The sequence below is a fragment of the Staurois parvus genome, unplaced genomic scaffold, assembly GCF_062004578.1.
Source record: "Staurois parvus isolate SC_StPar_1 unplaced genomic scaffold, SC_StPar_1.0 ptg000353l, whole genome shotgun sequence".
In the NCBI taxonomy this organism is placed as follows: domain Eukaryota; kingdom Metazoa; phylum Chordata; class Amphibia; order Anura; family Ranidae; genus Staurois; species Staurois parvus.
In genome coordinates, this window is record NW_028318149.1 from 652,898 (window position 1) to 676,033 (window position 23,136).

At 40.7% G+C, this 23,136-nt stretch overlaps 1 protein-coding gene across 1 annotated transcript in view; it reads left to right on the top strand.

Annotated features, from left to right (window-relative positions):
* Positions 1-22,677, top strand: part of DNAJB11 (DnaJ heat shock protein family (Hsp40) member B11) — a 33,918-nt gene extending 11,241 nt beyond the window's left edge. Inside the window, exons 5-10 of the mRNA XM_089684704.1 lie at positions 3,600-3,742; positions 4,409-4,491; positions 4,570-4,627; positions 6,066-6,177; positions 7,800-7,959; positions 22,517-22,677. Coding sequence (XP_089540830.1) covers positions 3,600-3,742; positions 4,409-4,491; positions 4,570-4,627; positions 6,066-6,177; positions 7,800-7,959; positions 22,517-22,581 — 621 coding nt within the window. The 3' untranslated portion in view covers positions 22,582-22,677. The remainder of the gene's footprint in view (positions 1-3,599; positions 3,743-4,408; positions 4,492-4,569; positions 4,628-6,065; positions 6,178-7,799; positions 7,960-22,516) is intronic.
* Positions 22,678-23,136: the final 459 nt, after the last annotated feature.

The window sequence follows — 23,136 nt, forward strand, 5'->3', positions numbered from 1 at the left end:
CACCCTATTCTAAAATTTTTAAAAAACGAAACTAATAATTTTATTTATTGAAGCAGGATTCCCACTTTTCGGACACCCAGCATTATAAGTGATTTATTTTTACAAACTAATTATACCTTTGCATACTGGTACGGACAAGTATTCCAGCATTTTTGTCTCTCTCTCATGCAGCTAACATGACCTCAGTGCTGACAGAGAGGATCAGGGGAAAGGCAAACAAAGATGCTGTGCAGGTGCCCGATGTGCTCCTTATCGACCAATGACTATATTGGTTATAAGGCTGGTCCACATGATGCGCTGGATTGTATAGTTGTGCAATAAAATCTCATAGCTTTGTGTAACAAAACAAATGAGGCTTGATCCACCTGCCAGCTTGTTTACATTTTTGGGCAGTTAGGGGCAATCTAGCGGTGTTCGCATTTTACGATAGACCAGTGGTGCCAGGTTTATCTGGGCCTCTGCGTTTGTCTGGCATTGCAGCTTTTCCTGGTGGCAGAGCTGCAATGAACTGCAGCTGCATCACCCTAAACGCACCTGATCTCTTCTGAACTCGGAAGTTGAGCTGGGTAAGCACTGGTTAGTACACTGCTCACAGAAATTAAAGGAACACTTTGAAAACGTATCAGATCTCAATGAGGAAAGATATATAATACTGGATATCTATACTGATATGGACTGGGTAATGTGTTAGGAACGTAGGGCTGCCCCATCGCTTTGATGGAAATGAAAATTATCAACCTACAGAGTACTGAATTCAAAGACACCCCGAAATTCAAAGTGAAAAAATTAGGCAGCAGGCTAGTCCATTTTGCTCAAATTTCATTGCAGCAACTGAAAATGGTACTCAGTAGATTGTAAGGCCCCCACGTGCTTGTATGCATGCCTGACAACATTGGGACATGCTCCTAATGAGGCGATGGATGGTGTCCTGGGGTATTTCCTCCCAGATCTGGACCAAGGCATCACTGAGCTTCTGGACAGTCTGAGGTGCAACCTGGTGGCATCGGATGGACCGAAACATGATGTCCCAGAGGTGCTCTATTGGATTTAGGTCAGGCGAGCGTGGGGGCCATTCAATGGTACCAATTCCTTCATCCTCCAGGAACTGCCTGCATTCTCACACCACATGAGGCCGAGCTTTGCACCAGGAGGAGCCCAGGACCCAGCATAGGGTCTGACAATAGGTCCAAGGATTTCATTCCATTACCTGATATTCCATTATCAGGGTGCCATTGTCTAGCCTGTAGAGGTCTGTGCATCCTTCCATGGATATGCAGACCATCACTGACCCACCACCAAAACGGTCATGCTGAATGATGTCACAGACAGCATAACGTTCTCCACGGCTTCTACAGACCCTTTCACGTCGGTCACGTGCTCGGGGTGAACCTGCTGTCATCTGTAAAAAGCACAGGGGTGCCAGTGGTGGACCTGTCAATTCTTGTGTTCAATGGCAAATGCCAATCGATCTCTATGGTGCCGGGCAGTGAGCACAGGGCCCACTAGAGGACGTTGGGCCCTCAGGCCACCCTCATAAAGTCTATTTCTGATTGTTTGGTCAGAGACATTCACACCAGTGGCCTGCTGGAGGTCATTTTGTAGGGCTCTGGCAGTGCTCATCCTGTTCCTCCTTGCACAAAGGAGCAGATACCGGTCCTGCTGGTGGGTTAAGGAAATTTTATGGCCCTGTCCAGCTCTCCTAAAGTAACTGCCTGTCTCCTGGAATCTCCTCCATGCTCTTGAAACTGTGCTTGGAGACACAGCAAACCTTCTGGCAATGGCACGTATTGATGTGCCATCCTGGAGGAGTTGGACTGCCTGTGCAACCTCTGTAGGGTCCAGGTATCTCCTCATGCTACCAGTAGTGACACTGACCCTAGCCAAATGCAAAACTAGTGAAAAACATAAAAGATGAGTAGGGAAAAAAATGTCAGTGGCCTCCACCTGTAAAACCATTCCTGTTTTTGGGGGGTCATCTCATTGTTGCCCATATAGTGCACCTCTTAATTTCATTAACACCAAAGCAGCTGAAACTGATTAACAACCCCCTCTGCTTCTTAACTGACCAGATCAATATCCCAGGAATTTAATTGACGTGATGCTAAAAAGTGTTCCTTTAATTTTTTTTGAGCAGTGTACTTGGAGAAGAGACTGCGTGGCAATACCAAGGAGGTTGAAAGCTTTTTCCCTCCAGAGTCTAAGGCTGCTGTGTTTTGATGGGTAGAGGATGCTAGGGCAGTCTCTGAAGTGATTTGCTCAATCTTTAGTGGCAGAAACTTATTAGGTTAAGTTTGCCTCTTGGGACCTTCTGGGTTTGTCGCACAGTTATCAGGCTTTTGCCTTGCATTTTTGCTTGGAGCAGAAGTTATGGGCTCAATATACTCAACCAGTTCGGGGGCCCAAATCCAAACGAGGACATGAGGTCTATCTTAGATCTCAAGGCACTAAACATAAGTCTAGACGTCCTTCGGTTTCAGATGGCATTTGTCCGATCAGTGGTGGCCTCTCTGCAAGAGATTTCGGGTGTCCATAGTCCTCAATGACTCATATCTTCATGTGCCAATTTTTTCAGTCCCATCAAGGATTTCTGCAATTTTCAGTCAGGAATCGCCATTTTTGTTGTGCACTGCCCTTTGGGTTGGCCACTGCCCTCCGAGTGTTCACAAATTTCATAGTGCTGGGCTTACTGAGGACACGGGGGGGATGGGGGTACACCAGAATACCTTAATGTTCATTTGCTCAGGGACCAGTCAGTTCCAAGGTTAAAGCGAAATATAAGAAGCAAAAGATATCCTTTTGATACATCTCTGCATGAGGAAATGGTATCTAGGCTGAAGCAGTGTCCTACGTGCATTTCCACTTCAGATGCACATTCTGTCTGTCCGTCTGGATCTTGAAGATCCAATCTTTGGATTGCCAGAGGGCTTTGTTCCCAGGGTATTGCAGAGTCTCAAGTGGTGGTTGTTTGTGTGGAATCTGGAGAAGGGGTTATTTTTCTTCCAGGGATGGGGGGCTGGTTTGGCTACAGCTCAGGGGACTTGGTCTCCACACTAGAGAATACTGCCCATCAATATCTTCGGGCAGTACGCCTTGTTCTGGATTATTGGCCAAACCAGTTGCACAGTTTGAGGTCAGGGTTTGGTTCAACAGTGCCACAGTAGTGGCATATATCAACCACCAGGGTGGCACCAGGAGTCTTGCGGCTCAGGAAAAGGTGAACCAAATTCTGTCTGGGGCAGAATAGTATGTGTCGTCTTTGTCAGAAGTACATGTTCTAGGTATAGAAAACTGGCAGGGTTTTCTCTTCTTTTTTTTCTTTTTTTTCCCCAGTCTTCAGTGGATAATCCATAAGCATTGACAGTTAGTTTTGGTTGGTATTCCTGCCAAATCATAGTAATCAGATCATTTGGGTAGGAGAATGGGGCCTCGTTTTCATGTAAATGGCCTTCAGTCTTGGGCAGAGAGTATACAGAATATAGCAGAGTTATTGGAGTACATTTAATTACTATGTAGCGTTAAACACCTAAAGATATATGTATATACTATTCTGTAAAATGTTTTCTTCCCTGTGTGATATTTATTTAATACCCTTCCTTTAGGTTGTAAGAAATAAGCCTGTAGCACGACAAGCACCTGGAAAACGTAAATGCAATTGCCGGCAAGAAATGAGAACTACACAACTTGGACCAGGACGTTTTCAGATGACTCAAGAAGTTGTTTGTGATGAATGTCCAAATGTCAAGTAAGTCCACCTATTGAAAATGGGTGAAATTATGTTAAATAATATGAAAATCAAAGCTTCACCTATCATATACTATTGAATCAGTGAAACCAGTGTATCTGCTAGTGCCTCTGTGTTAGTTCTTTGGCTGATCCATTCATTCTGTAGGTTTTCTGTGTCCATTATTTTTTGTGAGTACTGAGAGGTTGCAGGAAAGAAAATAGCTTTATTCCCCCATCAACACATTCAGTGTTCATTGGGAATCCCTCCCACGGAGCTTTTGCATTCTGACAGTGGGAGGTTTCCCAGCCATCCGGATACAATCATCACTGCCAATAACTATAGCTGCCGAAATTAATTGAATGTAAAAGAACCCCGGCAGGCTGGTTGCGCTGAGGTCGATTGAGCTATCGACTTCAGTACAACCAGCCTGCCCATACATAATTGAAATTTGCCCAAATTTCTTGTTGTCTATGGTCAGCTTAAACGTTTTTTTTTTTTTTTATGTCTGCTTGTGAAGCATGAGGTGTCAAAAGGTAGATAAGAGTTGCTGAACACTAACAATGGTAACATAAGGATGGATCTTTGTGTACATATAAAGATCTTTGTCCATCACAAGAATATTGTGGTGTTGAATCTTGCTGATAGAATTCTGTGTTCCTCAACAGTATTGTAATTATTTTGTAGACTTGTAAATGAAGAAAGAACTTTAGAAGTGGAGATTGAGCCTGGCGTTCGTGATGGCATGGAATATCCTTTCATTGGAGAAGGTAATTACTATGTTTAATTATGCTTTCTATACATATGTACACGTTTTTTTTACTAATTATTATAAATATTTTTTTAAGGTGAGCCACACATTGATGGAGAGCCAGGTGACTTGCGTTTTCGAATCAAAGTTCTCAAGTAAGGCGATACTGCATTCAGTTGACTAAGCCCAATTGTAGTCTAAGAAAAAATGTCAGATCTACAGGGGGTGCAGTAAACATAAGTATTGAAATGTCGTATGTTATTGATTGCAATGCCAAACGCTGAAGATAAAGACTGTTTAAGTCTATCTTCAGAAGTCTTATAAACCCCTGCACAGTCCCATGTACTGCTGTTCTTCATTCAGCCAGGTTGCATGTGGCATGGAGTGGTTCTGTGAACTTATTGATCACCCCTGGTAGCCATTTGATTCTGTTACTCTGCTCCTATGTTCTCTTTTGATAATATTTTTTACAAAAAGGACATGCTAAGTATGTAAACAGTTGCAAAATTAAAAGCAGACAGTATAAACATATAGGTTACTGTGAGAAAGGATTAAAGTAATCAAAAAGCCTTGGGCTTGTAGTTCTCAATGAACTACCATGGCGCTGTGAGCGATGTGGTAGTTCATTAATTCTTCCTGTCAGTATATCTGCTTGTCCATACATCCCGCACGGGCAAGCAGATATACTGACAGGTCTGCAGGAGACCTGAATGGCACCAACAATCTGCTGATCTCTGGTGCAATGCTATAAAGGCTCCCAAAACAAAAAAATAATAAATGCACTTTTTACCTGCAAAAAAAGTGCATTTATTATATTTTGTTAAAAGGTGAACTTATCCTTTTTTAGAAATAAGCAGTGTTACTGTAGATGCGAAAAGCATAAATTTCTTTCTGTAATTCTGTCCTGTATAACCACCTGTCTACCAAGGTATGTTTGCAACGTCATAGTAGACAATTGGTTGAATCCAGCTTCTGCATTTGTGAGCTTGAAACAAGTTGATAAAGAGCCGGCAAATGGTTAAATGAAAAAGCTGGTACCATTGAAAATTTTTGAGGAGGAATTAGGAATAATTACTAGGGGTGTTAAAATTTAATAAATATATATATATATATATATATATATATATATATATATATATATATATATATATATATATATATATATATATTTTCACGCTGACATGGATTATGATGAACGAAGGTCAGCCATTCTCCATGACAGACTAGCTTGGTTAAAGCACATGGAATCAAATGGGCAGTAGTCCTCTGAATAACATGCGCTGAAATATCCCTAAATTGTCAGGACATTCTGTTATCGGAGTTATAATTATGCTGAATATGTTTGAATCTCTTGATTGGTCATAGCTCTTTAATCAAGTAATATATGGTACATCATCTCTGGATTTTTGTTGAATCTTATCTGTACCCAGATCGATATGTTTTGTTTGATCAGGAAATTGATGCTGTGTCTATTGTTTTTGTTTGTTTATTTTGAATAATTACAATAAAAAGTATTGAAACAGAATAAATATATATATATATATATATATATATTAATATATATTTACTTACTTTTTGTATATTTGTAAACAGGCACCCTATATTTGAAAGAAGAGGTGATGACCTATACACAAATGTTACCATTTCTTTAGTAGAAGCACTTGTTGGTTTTGAAATGGACATTACTCATTTAGATGGCCATAAAGTAAGTCAAATGTTTTTATTGACATATATAAAAGTTCCAGCAAGTGTACAGTCTAATAAAAGTGTGGATGATCTTCACCTACTCATAAATCCAGCATTGCTTGAGTGGTGGCAGGGGATGGGTTGGGGGTAGATTTTTCTGGCAGGATTTTGCAGTGTGCAGAGAGGTCAAAGCAAGGTTCTCCTACAGCTGTTTATACTAGTGGCAAGTGCAGAGGATGGTGGGCCTATGGCAGTTTGATCAGAGCCTTAAAGTAGAAGTGTTCTTTGTTTGCCTAACTGTCCCTTGCTGCTCTGCTACCAGGTCTTTCATCAGCTAGACTTTCTAGCCTTTGTAGACATCAAGGATGCATACTTGCATATCCCAATCTTTTCAGCACATCAGCATTACCTACATTTTGCTGTGGACCTACCGTTAGGTCTGTCTTCTGCACCTGGAATGTTCACCAATAATTGGCATCCTATGCTTCCAGGGTATTAATATTGTGGAATATCTGAATAATCTCGTAATGAGGGAACAGTCAGCACAAATTCTGACTTGCAATGTGACTCAGACAGTCCAGAACTTGAAAGGGTTAATTTGGATGTTTTTTTAAAGTGGAACTAAAGGGCATTTTACTTGCTTCCTTTCTAACAGTCCAGGTACTTCACTGGTGCCAGCATCTTCTTCCTGAGTGTCAGTCCTTGACACTGACGGGTTTATTTACTAAAGCTGGAGAGTCCAAAATCAGACTCACTTCTGCATAGAAACCAATCAGCTTCCAGGTTTCATTGCCAAAGCTTCATTGAACAAGCTGAGGTTAGAAGCTAATTGGTTTCTATGCAGAAGGGAGTCTGATTTTAGACTCTCCAGCTTTAGTAAATAAACCCGAGTGTCGAGTTCCTAAGTGTTGCTCATCTCCATTGCATGCACAGCTGAGTTTACATGCCACAGAAGACTACAAGCAGGCAGGTAGATGTATTTTATTGCAGAAGGGACATTGTCTCTTCTGCGATGATAGCCTGCCTGATTGCAGTCTATTGTAAAATGCATTTAGTTTCGTTTTTAATACAAGTTATAATAAAAATCTGGATATTTTTAAGACTTGCTGTGTTTTTTTTTGTTTTATCTAACATCTACTTAAAAAGTCCCAGGAAAATGTATATGTTAGTTTTGCTGGTGACAACGTTCTCTCACAGACAGGAGATTGGAGAAGTCTCCCCAACAGAGTCTCAGGCAGCATTAACAACATGAAATAGGTTTTAGCCTTTTCCAGCTTTATTAAGAAGGAAGAAAAGTTGTGGCTGAAGATTCACTTTATACACTGGTCAAGTCCCACTTTTACAAGCTGTACCTAGAATTGAATGTTCAGCTTTGTTAGCACAGGTACTTGCAGGCAACAAGAGAAGCTGCAGTTCAGTTCTGTTATTTCCTTGAAAATGTTTAGGCCAGATCAGGTTCTGGCTTTAACTGATCACGTCAGAATCATTTTAGTTATTGTGCACTGAAACTGAAACCAGAAACCTGTTGAGGCAGTTGACTGATTAATTTGTAATGTGTTTTTCTTTTAACTGCATTTTCAGTTAAAGAAAAGTGACAAAATGTATGCCACATACAAAATTTTTTCTTTATCTTATAACTAGGTTCACGTAATGCGTGATAAAATTACTAAACCTGGAGCAAAACTTTGGAAAAAGGGAGAAGGCCTGCCAAATTTCGACAACAATAACATCAAAGGTTCTCTGATTATCACTTTTGATGTTGACTTTCCCAAAGAGCAACTAACAGAAGAACAGAAAAATGGTATGTGTATTTTCAGAAGTACTTTAAAAATGTTTGCCACAAGAAAACTGATTTATGATTAGGATCTGTCCCTATAAATACAGAGAGGGAAAATTTGTCCATCCCAACTCTGTACTACCTAGGGGGAAACATCCATACCCCTCAGGAAGGAGAACACTGTTTGCATAATAATGTAAAAGACCAGTATTCGGTCAGGTGGCAGCTTTAAAGGGCAAGCTCACTGTCACACACACACTTCCCTAAACGGTCCCCATAAACCACAGTGTCCCCCCAATATATTAAAAGCTTTGCTCCATTTCCCAAACAAATGCCCACCTCCTCAGCTTCTGACATTGTTGTCTCCCCCCCCCCCCCCAATTCATCCTGCAGATGGCAGAACACACCCAGGGCTATATATGCGGCCCCCAAAATCCACAAACATACATTCCCAGCCTCTCTCCCCATATGCTCACTTTTGCACCTCAACGTTTCTGTGAGTAAAGGAGAGCAAGAATTCACACTCTTAGGAGGGGAGGAAGGCCACAAGTGCTTGTTCATGGATTTCTGGGGCTGCACATATGGGGATTGGTGCACCATGCCATCTGTAGGATGGATTGGGAGAAAAACAGTGTCAGCAGCTGAAGAGGTAGGCATTTGTTTGGGGACATCATTTTAGTATATTTGGGGACCTTTTAGGGAAATGTGTGTAAAAGTGAACTTTGCATTTAACATTTACTTACATTACATTCTTGCTTGCTGCAAAGTAGCAGAAAAGCTTTGCTTTTTTTTATGCAGTAATCTGCTGGATGCTGCACGTTTACCATCCCAGATGAGGACAACTCATTTGAGGGATTTTTGGATGAACTGTACTAAAGTGAAAACTATTAGGACAACCTGTCTTATTGCAGCTAGAGATAATCTCGTGTACAGATCTCTAAGATATACACTGTAGATGTGAGCTTTAAGTTCCAGAACTCTGTGTCTTAAGGTTCTGCAGTTTGAACAGAAAAAAAAAATAACAGCTGAACCTTAAAAAGGCATCTTAAACTAGGTACAAAACAAAACAAAGCTTACCAGTCCTCAGATGTGGTGGCTGCATTAGTTTTAAAGTGGAACCAAACTCTCTTAATCAAATGTAACAATTTTATTCCTGATGCTGCTATCATTAGTAGTTAGGACTGTGTATTATATTTACATTTCTTCAGTTGCTTCCTGGTTTCTGGCATAGGCCAAAATGATGTCACAGGAGTCTTCATGGGATTTTTTTTTTTTCTCTTTCATCTGGAGGAGTGGTTTTCTCAGCTAAGCACATTCCCCTGCCTGCATGTTTGAGCCAAGGGCAGATGGATTCCACAAAGTAAATGCTACATGGATCATCTGCCCTTACTCTAGATAGCCACAGACAGAAATGTTAGGTTTTTTTTTTTAAAGTGATTTCTCAGCAAAATAAAGCAAGGATACATGAATGAATGGGTGAGTTTGCTTTGAATGTTAAAAAAAAAATGATTTGGCATTTTTCAGTTTTTTTTTTTTTTAATTCAGACTAAACATTTTTAGCAAGTATAGAAAATATCTGTTCTTTATAGAAATGCAGAATTTTGTCACTTCCTGTGAGCTGAACTGGAAGTTCCATCAATGTTGTGGTTTTTTTTTTTTTTTTCTGTAAACTGCTAATCCTTCCTACTCCCATGTAATGAAGATGAAATGGGGAAGATGCATTTTGAAGATCAGCCTGCGTGACAACCATGGCTGTCTCCATAGATAGATAGACAGATACAGTGGAGGAGTAGTTGCTCCAGGACAGGAAATGTGTTGTTTGCAGGAGTACCAGGTGAATCTAAAAGGCTGATAAAAGAAAACGAATGCAGCCACTATATCTACAAGCTGGTAAGCTGCAATATATAAAATTTTGTTTCTGGGTTTAGAAACACTTGAACATTTAACACTTCCTTTTTAAACACAACTGTTTTTCAGACATAACTCCAACCTCTTGAATGATGCAGATTGCACATGATCACACAAGCATTCAGTAGTGTACCTTCAGTAAGAACACCTTTATAGTTGGCAACAGGCAGTGTAAAAAACTTTTTCCTGTTATAAGAGTTGGTAATTTGCTTTTCTGAAGGATTGTAAGTTTATGGAAAAAGCTACTACGTGGGTCCTATAACATGTTTGTTATAATGTATCCATTCCATGCCTGCACCAAAGCTCTAATGTTCTGATTGGCACAGATCTTTATCATGAGACCCTTTAGCAAGTTTTACCTTGAATAAGAAAACATGCTGTAGGTAGAGGCAGTATTTGGTCTGGCAACTACATTTGTTGAGCCTTGTGTTTTTTTTGGTCTTGTGATGTCGTTTTTAACAATATGCCTATGCGGTGTAGGTCTCCCAGGAACATAGATCAAATATTGTTGTGAAATTTGTAATCCTTCTTTCCCAAACCATATTCCAGGAAACCGCAGGAGAGATTGGCACGTCCTCCAACAGAAACAGCAAATGCATGCCAAAAAACAATACTTTAAAGGAAGTCCTGCCAAATTGGTCCGCAGTTGTGTTTCTTTCTATAGATGGAAATGTCTCCGAGAATGGGGCTCAGGGTCATGCAGTTTGGTCTCGCTTCATCATCTTTCCTCTTTACCTCCCTGGTTGTTGGTTTCTGGGACAGGTGAACAGTGACTTCTGTTTATTTTTTTTTTTTCAAGTTCCCCTAGACCACCCTCTTGATGGGTAAGGGTGTTGCCTGGAGCTCCCTCCTCGGCTCCGTGATCGATGAGATCCAGGACATTCCCCAGAGTCTGCCTCCTTGGGGAAAGGATGTGGCATTGTCACCAGTTTTCCTATAGTTGCAGCACTTCCCCATGATGATAGGCATCTCTTATAGTGAATGTTGATTTTTTTTTTTTTTTCTTTTTTTGTAAGCATGCTAATTCCCCAGCAGAAATAGGAATGCAGGACATAGATACTAAATCTTAAAGGTTTAATCTTTCCTTATGACCTTTTAAGGAACACTATGAGACACTCGGCATGCAGAAAGAAAAAGTGTCTTATCTTTGCGTGATTGCTTATATTAGATCAATATTGCTGTGTTTTTCCAGTCCACAATATGTTCACAGAATCCATTAATCCAGTTAATGCTTTAATGAACTGATGTCTGGGTATTTACCTCACAGGTGCTTGTCCTTCTGGACTGCACTGGTTACAACCTATAGGCCAGTGGTCTCCAAACTGCAGCCCGGGAGCCAGATGTGGCCCTTTGCTTGCTTTTATCTGACCCTTGGGGCACTATTTTATTCACTGTCACCAGTGAATGGCACAGTTCCTCCCAATGACACCAGTGATGGTGCACAACTCCTCCCAATGACACCAGTGATGGTGCACAACTCCTCCCAATGAAATCAACGATGGTGCACAATTCCTTCCAACGACGCCAATGATGAGGGATTGTTTATGCCCACTGATGTTGGGACATCTTGTACTCCTGATGACCACAGTCCGGCCCCCTAAAGTATGAAGGTCCGTAAACTGGCCCTTCATTTAAAAAGTTTGGAGACCCCTGCTCTTGGATGTTGGTTGCAGCAATTTCACCTATACTTTTGTGTGTGTGTGTATATATGTGTGTGTGTATGTATGTATGTATGTATATGTGTGTGTGTGTGTGTGTGTGTGTGTGTGTGTGTATATATATAGCAGCAACTCCTCCATGAAGTGGTAGGCCATGTAGAATGACAGAGCAGGGTCAGCGCAAGCTGAAGCACACAGTGCACAGATGTGGCCAACTGCAGAGCCAATAGCTAAAGACCTCTAAACTTTGTGTGTCCTTCAGATTAGCACAACAGTGCATAGAGAGCTTCATGGAATGGGTTTCCTTGGCCAAGCAGCTGCATCCAAGGTTTACATCACCAAGTGCAATGCAAATTGTCAAATGAAGTGGTGTAAAACACGCCGCCACTGGACTATAGAACAGTGGAGATGTGTTCTCTGGAGTGACGAATCACGCTTCTCTGTCTGGCAATCCGATGGACATGTCTGGGTTTGGCGGTTGCCAGAAGAACAGTACTTGCCTGACTGCATTGTGCCAAGTGTAAAGTTTGGTGGAGGGGGATTATGGTGTGGTGTTGTTTTTCAGGGGTTGGGCTTGGCCCCTTGGTTCCAGTTTAGGGAACTCTTAAAGCATCAGCATACCAAGACATTTTGGACAATTTCATGCTCCCAACTTTGTGGGAACAGTTTGGGGATGGCCCCTTCCTGTATCTACATGACTGTGCACCAGTGCGCAAAGCAAGGTCCATAAAGACATGGGTGAGCGAGTTTGGGGTGGAAAAACTTTACTGGCCTGCACAGAGTCCTGACCTCAACCTAATAGAACACCTTTGGGATGAATTAGAGTGGAGACTGCAAGCCAGGCCTTTCTCATCCAACATCAGTGCCTGACCTCACAAATGTGCTTCTGGAAAAATGGTCAAACATTCCCATAGACACACTCCTAAACCTTGTGCACAGCCTTCCTAGAAGAGTTGAAGATGTTATAGCTGCAAAGGGTAGGCCAACTCAATATTGAACCCTACGGGCTAAAACTGAGATGACATTAAAGTTCATGTGCCTGTAACGGTAGGCATCCCAATACTTTGGCAATATAGTGTATGTATTTCAGTGCATATAGCATATCCCTAAACTACAATGGAAGTCTGTCTTATATGTCTTCAGCTTCTGCGCAGGTTACTTTTTTCAGGCCTAGGGCATTATGACCTAATTTTATTACTTGAAGAAACCATTATTGTGCTATTCGTGTTATTTATGCATTGGGTGTCGCTGTATGTCTGCATGTGACATGTATGCTTACACACCTGCCAGAACTTCAGGTATGTTCATGACTAATGTCTATTAGATTAATGAGTTATGCAAAGTATTTTCAATTCCAGTGAGTTACAGGCGCTTCTGGGTGTGCTACCAGTGCTTGTGACATAAAGGTCTTTACCGTGTTACAGTTACCTACCATGTGAGTTTGTTGTTTTGTTTTTTTTTATTTAAATCCAAACTTTTTATTAAAATTATATAACTCAATTGACAGAGCATTTTGACTAAAAGGAAGTAGAAGAAATGGATATTCTACAATATTGCTGTGGTAATGGACTATTACATTCTCCATATTCTCAAGAAGCAGGATCAATGCATTCAATGCATTACAGAGTGAAAAATTATCCCTTTTTTTTTTTTTTTTTTTTTTTTTTTTTCTTTTGTTGTAACAGTTCTGTCATTGCTATTAATTCAGGAAACCATCAACTAAACAAAAGGTGGGTAAATGTAATGCCACTAGAGTGTTGGTCGTAATGGGGACATTCTGAGTCTTACTGTTACCAGAAAATATAACAGTCATCAAGAGAAATATTCTAAGAGGATGACAAGACAAATATCCCTAACTCTTATTCCTCAGAGTTGTAGAACCCTGTCCATTACTAGTTGCGGAGGAGCTAGGCCTGTAACATTCAACCAGCTGTGCCAAACTAGTTCGAACTTGTGCAACGCTTTTGCGATGTCTATAAGTAAGTTGTTTCCTTAACAATAGCGAGTTGACATACTCTATTCATTGTTTTTGGGTTGGGGGCATAGGCGACATCCAATGTCTTGCAATAGGTTTCCTGGCTAAGTATAACAAGTGAGTAATCATAATATATGTTCCAGGCTGATACAATTCTGCATCAAGTGCATCTAGGAGACATATTAGGGGATTCAGAGAAATAGTACATTGGGCAACTAGTGATAAAGTTTGCACCACCTCCGCCCAATATTTAGTAAGTTTGGGACAACGCCAAATCATCTGGATAAGGTCTCCTGTGTGGGAGTGACAACGCGGGCATAAAGGTGTATCTCTTTTGTCCCATCTGAACAACCTATCCAGGGTTCGATAGGCCCTGTGGGGTATGAACAGTTGGGAGAGTTTGTGTGATGTCGACAGGGATGTCACGGGTGCTAGATCCCACTGCTCCCCATCGATCTCCCCCTACATCTGCCAGCCATTGTGCCCTACTTTCGAAGTTGGTGGGATCGTGAATGGTGGACAGCAGAGTCTGATTTTATTCTCGAGATCAACGCCTCCTCACTTTAGATCTGGGCACTTCTTTAATGAGCGGAGAAGCAGATTTTCACATCGTACCGGTGTGTTGCTGGGTTTGTATCGCGTTCCTGAGTTGTAAGTACTGATAAAAATGTTTGTTTGATAATGAGAAATCTAATTTTAATTGTTCAAATGACTTGATGGTGGTAGAGTCCCAGAACAACTGGTCAAGAAAATATATCCCTCTCTGCCTCCACTCATGAAAGCCCTCCATTTTCGCTAATTCTGGATACCCAGGATTACCCCAAGTGGGAAAAATGTCTAGAAATCCACTGATGCCTAGAGTAGTCTTTACAGCATCCCATACTTTTTGAAGGAGAACAGCAGTGGGACAAGGAGGAGAGAGCAGGGAGAGCCATCTCTAAGTGAGAGAGTGCCAGCAGAACTGAATTGGTTAATGCAATCAGTCTAGCCACCGAGTCGGAGTGATTCACGAGCCTCCATCCAGTTAGTTGCTGAAGCTGTGCCGTTAGATAATACATTCTAGGATGTGGGACAGCTAGCCCCCCTCTTTCCTTACCATATTGTAAGGTCAACAAACTGATTCTGGCCTGTTGTTTCTTCCATATTAAATCTTGAAATTGGGAGTCTATTCGGGAGAGCCATCTCTTCGCTATCTACAGTGGGGCAAAAAAGTATTTAGTCAGCCACCAATTGTGCAAGTTCTCCCACTTAAAAAGATGAGAGGCCTGTAATTGGCATCATAGGTAGACCTCAACTATGAGAGACAAAATGAGAAAAAAAAATCCAGACAATCACATTGGCTGATTTGGAAAGAATTTATTTGCAAATTATCGTGGAAAATAAGTATTTGGTCACCTACAAACAAGCAAGATTTCTGGCTCTCACAAACCTGTACCTTCTTCTTTAAGAGGCTCCTCTGTCCTGCACTCATTACCTGTATCAATGGCACCTGTTTGAACTTATCAGTATAAAAGACACCTGTCCACAACCTCAAACAGTCACACTCCAAACTCCACTATGGTGAAGACCAAAGAGCTGTCTAAGAACACCAGAAACAAAATTGTAGACCTGCACCAGGCTGGGAAGACTGAATCTGCAATAGGCAAGCAGCTTGGTGTGAACAAATCAACTGTGGGAGCAATAATTAGAAAATGGAAGACATACAAGACCACCGATAATCTCCCTCGATCTGGGGCTCCACGCAAGATCTCACCCCGTGGGGTCAAAATGATCACAAGAACGGTGAGCAAAAATCCCAGGACCACACGGGGGGACCTGGTGAATGAAATGCAGAGAGCTGGGACCAACGTAACTAAGGCTGCCATCAGTAACACACTACGCCGCCAGCGACTCAGATCCTGCAGTGCCAGACGTGTCCTCCTGCTTAAGCCAGTACATGGTCGGGCCCATCTGAAGTTTGCTAGAGAGCATTTGGATGATCCAGAAGAGGATTGGGAGAATGTCATATGGTCAGATGAAACCAAAATAGAACTGTTTGGTAGAAACACAACTCGTCCTGTTTGGAGGAGAAAGAATGTTGAGTTGCATCCAAAGGACACCATACCTACTGTGAAGCATGGGGGTGGCAACATCATGCTTTGGGGCTGTTTCTCCGCAAAGGGACCAGGACGACTGATCCATGTACAGGACAGAATGAATGGGGCCATGTATCATGAGATTTTGAGTGCAAACCTCCTTCCATCAGCAAGGGCATTGAAGATGAAACGTGGCTGGGTCTTCCAACATGACAATGATCCCAAAAATACCGCCCGGGCAACGAAGAAGTGGCTTCGTAAGAAGCATTTCAAGGTCCTGGAGTGGCCTAGCCAGTCTCCAGATCTCAACCCCATAGCAAACCTTTGGAGGGAGTTGAAAGTCCGTGTTGCCCAGCAACAGCCCCAAAACACCACTGCTCTAGAGGAGATCTGCATGGAGGAATGGGCCAACATACCAGCAACAGTGAGTGCCAACCTTGTGAAGACTTACAGGAAACGTTTGACCTCTGTCATTGCCAACAAAGGATATATAACAAAGTATTGAGATGAACTTTTGATATTGACCAAATACTTATTATCCACCATAATTTGCAAATAAATTCTTTCCAAATCAGCCAATGTGATTGTCTGGATTTTTTTTCTCATTTTGTCTCTCATAGTTGAGGTCTACCTATGATGCCAATTACAGGCCTTTCTCATCTTTTTAAGTAGGAGAACTTGCACAATTGGTGGCTGACTAAATACCTTTTTGCCCCACTGTATATAGGGGAGTTGTGAAAAATGTATAGGTTCTGCGTTGCCCAATTAATTTTGATCAGGTTTACCCACCATACCACCGATAGGGGAAGCTTACACCAGACCTTACATTTTACCTTGTGCTTGTCCAGTAGTGGAGCCAGATTTAGTTGTAGGTACTGATTAGGATCAGGTGAGACCATAACCCCCAGGTATTTAAAGGACGTAGTGACCAGTATCTGTGAGGCAGAAGCCGGTAGGGGAAAATTTAGTGGATCGAGGATCATAAGGGCAGATTTATTCCAATTAATGGAAAAACTGGAGTATCTCCCAAATCTACTGAGAAGATCCATGAGTGTCTTCAGCGAGTTAGCTGTATCATCTAAATATACAGTAATAGGGTGTCATCGGCATAGAAGGATATCTTTTCCTCCATGTTTATTCTGTGGAATCCAACTATGTCAACATATTTGCGGCTCATAATGGCCAGAGGCTCTATTGCCAAGGCAAAGAGCATCCCTACCGAGTACCCCTTGTTTAATGGAGTTCAGTTTTTGTAGTTGAACAGTAGCAGCAATTTGTGGATAGAACTGGATGAACTGGTGTCATTTTGTTTTGAGTTTTTTTTTTTTTTTTTTTTTTTTATAAGAATAATTATTTAACTATATAGTAATTACTGGGCCTTAAACTTTGGATGCTTGTATAACTGTAAATGACCTATGGGATAATCTATTTTACAGCTCAGGATGTAAATTTATGTTGTAATATTCAGGCACAGCATAGTGTTTGGTAGCAGAAGTTTCCTGCAGCACATTCATGTTGGTTGGTGTGTCTCTATAAAAGTTAAAAGCGTTAGTCTTATACATGGCATTTTGTTGTGCCTTTGCATTTTTTGTAGTGTTTTATCCAGTATAAACCTTACATGACATGTACAAATGTTCGAATAGTTTATGTTGAGGTTTAGGACATTTTATGTAGTGTCTCTTGTGCTTACTGTGCATCACTTGTTTTGTGCAGGGTTGCAGATAGTGAATGTTACAACACTTAGCCCTTTACATTACATATTTTGTACTTGTATACTTTTGGATGATGCATATCAATACCACTATACTTTCCCACAGCTATAATTTCGGTACTGCCTAGCACTTCCTTTAAAGGCACTGTACACTGCCACGACCCGCGGTTGCCGCCACCAACAGGCGACAATCGCACGACCGCGACTAACAGTAATACATCACGCCCACGGCGTCAGACCCCAGACCTTCTCACCAAACTCGTGACCGAAGGACCGGCCGATCTAAAACCGTGGTGTGACGCGCGTAACAAGGCCACACTCAGCTGCACCCTGCACAGCGATTGCCCAGCTAATGGTCTACAATCTGTGCCTGCAGCCTTAATGCGCTTGTTACTGGGTTGGGTTAATTACGCAACTAACCCTCTACTGCCACCACCACTTTTGTCGGAGACTGGGAAACTCCTTATATCAAATATACACTATAATGATTGAAATATTGATCTATATAGCACGGCTCGCGGACCTACTATACAGAGATATAACAAACAGTAGCGTCTCTTCAAAAGGCAGGAATTCGTGAATTGCAAGTAAGCGCCTAGAAACAGTTTAACACTTTCAGAAAGATTTATTACTAAAAGCGTCAGACAGATGCAATAAAATATTTACAAAGAGATGTCACAAAAAAAAAAAAAAAATATATATATATATATATATATATATATATATATATATATATATAAAGACACAGCAAAGAGATAATTAGGAAGAAGATTACAGGCTTAAGTTACTTGCCCATATGTCTGGGTTTGCAAATCCAAGATGCAGAGCAGAAAGGTTCTTTAGATCTGTGTGTTCTACTCCCAGGCTTGTCTCTTCTTTTTTAAAAGTCCCTCTCAAAGAGGAGGGGGGGCTCTGACTACACATTTTGGGAGTGGTCATTGGGAAACTAAACTAACTACCAGCTTCATATCCCATGATATGAACCATACAGTTGACCTGAGGAATGTGCAATTCCTCTGGTCAGTTTGATAATGAGTGGGCTTACATAGTTTGGGGTGACAAAAGTTACACCTCAGCAGACAGCCTGGCTCCAATCTCAGATGTCCTAGCCTGGTTGTCCCACACCATCTGTCAGGAGATAAGTTTGCATTTCAGGAAGGGAGGAGGGTAGGAATGAGGCTGAGGAATGCCTCAAATAAACAGACAGAACAAGAAAAAGAGAGTTGAAGGGGAACTCCGCTCCAACAAGGATGAGCAAGTTTGCCACATACACTTTCAAATGTTTATTGGTTATTTTAACAAGGTATTGGTGTAGTTATATTCCATGTATTGTTTGCATGGGCTCAAATGTTGTTGCTGCAGTTTGTAGTGTCATGGATGATTGATTCCCGTATGTCCATATATACATTCGTCTACCATGTCCCTATGCGCTAAAGGGACAGGCAACTTCTTGTTACAGGTTATGCAGTGTCCAATCCATACCTCACCATTTACTGTGTTGCTTCACAAATATGGGAGTGTAATGTAATGAAAACATACTCTCTTCCAGCTTGGTGATATCCCTGTGAATGCTCTGCCTGTTTGTGGCTGTGTCAGATCTAATTACTGCACCTGCACAAGTGCTAGATTGAGAGACTAGAGATTGTGGAATATGTAAGTTTCACTATAGAAAGTGTTAGTTCATAAACTACAGACAGAGGTCATGCATTAACCTGTGCAGGGCCATGCTGCATGACTCATGTTTGAACACAAGCACTTCTGACATCAGAATGTGAATATTTACTAAACTATAGTCTGTGCGCACAGGCCAACAAATGACACCGTGAAACTACACGATCAGTGCACATCTTCTACAGGTGAAAAACGCAAGAAGCCGGTAGGAAGGTTTATAGTGTCATTAAGTACGGTAGTTTATGTATTCCATTAGACCTGCACCCTACCGCTTGGTCCTTTCAGTTGCTGTGGGCGCTTGTGTGCACAATTTGGAGTATGTAGGCTTCTTTTTTTGCCCAGTGCAGGTGACAGAGGACTTTTGATATTTTACAAAACACATCTTACATGACATTCATATATAGTGATGTAGGTTGTGAGTGGTTATTATGCAGCAGACCTTCTTTTCTATAGTATATAGAATATGAACATAAATGTCCACCACAACTCAAACCCAAGTCCGCATATTTTGTGTTCTGGTGGACTATACAATTTCAGCTTGCACTCAAGAATGCTTAAAGGGTTTTCTTTAATAAAAATGCAGGAATTATGAACATATTCTGAATATGATAAATAAATATGCATAACTGTATGTAATAATGGAGCTGAATAATGGCTTAGTAAATACCTTAATTACCCTTTTATGTTGAGCCATGAAGACTTATGGGGGATTGTGTATGTCTTGTACTTAATTAACCAAGGCCTCACTAATGTTTTGTTTTCAATATGAAATAGACTTTTCTCTGCAGTTTGTCTCCTGCCTTTGCTTTATATCACTCTGTTGAGAAGTTCATATACCTGAATCCAGCATAGTTGTAATATTCATGGTCAGTCCTGAGGGAGGACAGTTCTCTGGTCTATTGTTTCTCTCTGATCTCATAAATTCTCATCTAATCCTCTCATGCGTTGTCCTTGAAGATGATTTGGGAAATCCACAGTTACACTTACTGGTAACTCTTTTTCTGTGAGTCTTCCAGGACAGCAGGTTTCTCCCCTTGTTTAATTATTTTCCTGTTGTATATGTTGTGCTTTAGATAACAGCAGGGGCACCTGTTAATTTTAGAAATAGTTTGTTTTGGGCCAACAAAAGTGACATTAAAGCTGTAGATCAGCTTTAATACTGACAAATTCGGCAGAAGGACTTCCCTACAAAAGTGTATTTGGTGATTACATTGTCTATTCCTGTCTGAGGCGGTGCCTGTCTCTCATGTGCTGTCCTGGAAAACCCATGAAAATAGTAACCCAATAAGTCTAGCTCTGGATTTTAACATCATTGTGTTTTTCCCAGTTGGATTTGATAGTTTTGTGATTTATGTTGTTTGCTTACCTAGTAAAATAATTTAATTGTCTGCAGATGATACAAATACAAATCTATTGTTTGTGGTCAATGGATTTCATTAGATGTAGCTTTGCAAAGAAAAAACATACACAGACTGCCTTGAGAGCTTTAAAAAAAGTTTAAAATTATTGGAACAGTAGCAGTGTAGGGCATACATTGAAGTGTGATCCTCCAGGGCTGCTTGTATTCTAACCAGTGCTGGCTGTATGCTAATCCCACCACCTGGGGTGCGGGATCTAGCTGAGGCTGGTCATCATTCTCTAGTGTATGCCTTCTCTCTAGTGAAAATGCAGGTTGATATCCAGTTATTGACCATTTCTGAGAACACACAAAGCTGATTTGAGTCAGAAGGAGACTTGCATTCTTTTTTGGTTCCGTATGCAATTTCTGGTTGAAAAAACAGATAATAAGTGAGCAGCAATTGTTGGACTTAGAAAACCCAGCATGTCGGACAAAAGAGAATTATGGATGCATTCATTTGTAAAAAAATAACAGTGGGTAATAAAACCTGTGCGTGTCAAATCTGATCAAAAATCAATATATTTTCCCTTGTGATTTTTGGTTTCCCATCTGCTTTTTTACTTATACCTGCTTTTGTTTTGAAAAGTTAAAGATTCAAGTCATAAAATTATGATCTATAAGGGATTAGATTTAAGAATTGATTTTCCCATTTTTGTTAATCACTTCAGCCCTCACCACACCTGTATTACTTGTGTTGGACTAATGCAGGCCATAGATGGGTCGAAAATCGGCCGATTTTTCTTTTAAAAAAACGAACAATCGGTCGTTCAAGTGGCCGATGTTACCAACAATGGTAAAAAAAATCGGCCGATTTTCATCCCGTCTACAGCCAGCAAAAAGTGTCCCTGCAGAGAGCTCTGCTATTTCTGACAGTTCTCTAACAGTTCCTTGACATTTACAGCGGTTGCAACATTGTATCTATTTGTTTCCATTTAGGATACAGATGTTTTTATTCGGAAACAAATAGATACAATGTTGCAACCGCTGTAAATGTCAAGGAACTGTCAAAGAAATAGCGGAGCTCTCTGCAGAGACACTTTTTGCTGGACTGGAATTCCTCTTATTTTCATTCTTCTTCCTCTTCCTCTTCCTCATCCTCTTCTTCATCCTCTTTATCCTCTTCTTCTTCTTCTTCATCCTCATCCTCTTCTTCTTCTTCATCCTCATCCTCTTCTTCTTCTTCATCCTCTTCTTCTTCATCCTCTTCATCCTCATCCTCTTCTTCTTCATCCTCTTCATCCTCTTCTTCTTCTTCTTCATCCTCTTCATCCTCTTCTTCTTCATCCTCTTCATCCTCATCCTCTTCTTCTTCATCATCCTCATCCTCTTCATCCTCATTCTCTTCATCCTCATCCTCTTCTTCTTCTTCATCCTCATCTTCTTCTTCATCCTCTTCATCCTCATCCTCTTCATCCTCATCCTCTTCTTCTTCATCCTCTTCATCCTCATCCTCTTCTTCTTCTTCATCCTCATCCTCTTCATCCTCATCCTCTTCTTCTTCATCCTCTTCTTCTTCATCCTCTTCTTCTTCATCCTCATCCTCTTCATCCTCATCCTCTTCATCCTCATCCTCTTCATCCTCATCCTCTTCTTCTGCATCCTCATCCTCTTCTTCATCCTCTTCTTCTTCTTCTTCATCCTCATCCTCTTCTTCTTCTCCTTCTCCTTCTTCTCCTTCTCCTTCTCCTTCTTCTCCTTCTCCTTCTCCTCCTTCTTCTTCTTCTCCTCCTTTTTCTTCTCCTCCTTCTTCTTCTCCTTCTCCTTCCCTCCTCCCTCTTCTTCTTTTTGTCTTCCTCTTGCAGGTCACTGCTCATGCGCAGATTTTTTATCGGTAAAAAATCGGCCGATTAGCCCATTAATGCCGCGAAAATTGGCCGATCGGCCGATTTTTTTTCCAACTTTACCAAAAAAAAAGGCCAAAATCCCGAAAAATGGCCAAACAAATAGCCCACTAACGATCCGAAAATCGGCCGATTTTATTTTCGGCCGAAAAATCGGCCGATTTTCGACCCATCTATGGCCTGCATTAGACAAGTTTACATTTTTGCTTCGTGCCTGTTTATCCATCAAAAACTTTTTCATTACTTAAGATAACAAAGTATGTATGTTTATTTTTACATTGGTGCTACTCAGTTATGGTGCTGTATTTATTTATATTCTAAATAATTTGTTTTTGTATTTTAGGTGTGAAACAGCTTTTGAAGCATGGATCAGTACAAAAAGTTTATAATGGACTTCAAGGATATTAACAATGCATAATCTTTATGCAGAACAGTAATTTGACATATTTATTCTGGGTTTCTTTGGATTTTTATATAAATAAATGTTCTGATTTCTTGGTCTTATATTAGTTGGCAGTTTTTCTTTATACATGTGGCAATGTGTGGTGTTTCAGTATTTTGTTTACAATGTTTTAAACTTTATTTTGATTGAAACAATATAACATTTCTATTAATTTCAAACAGGACATTTACAGGTTGTATTATGAAAGATACCTAGTTTTTTTTCTATTTAAATATGTTAAATAAAGTCAGCTGAATGGGTTATATTTTATTTTAAATTAATTTCCCTTTCTTCTTTAAGAGCTACATGTGTGAACATATTCTAAAAACTTGTTTTTGCAGTTGTACAGTACAGGACACAGTCTCCTTACTCATTATGACTGGCTATATGTAGCTACCTTTTTAGGTTATTGGACACTGGAAAACAAAGCTGCTGGGATATCCCCTATAGAGCCCTCCCACTCCCATCTCAGCTTACTGCTAGTGTCCTTAGGCGATTAACCTAAATTTACCATCTTATAT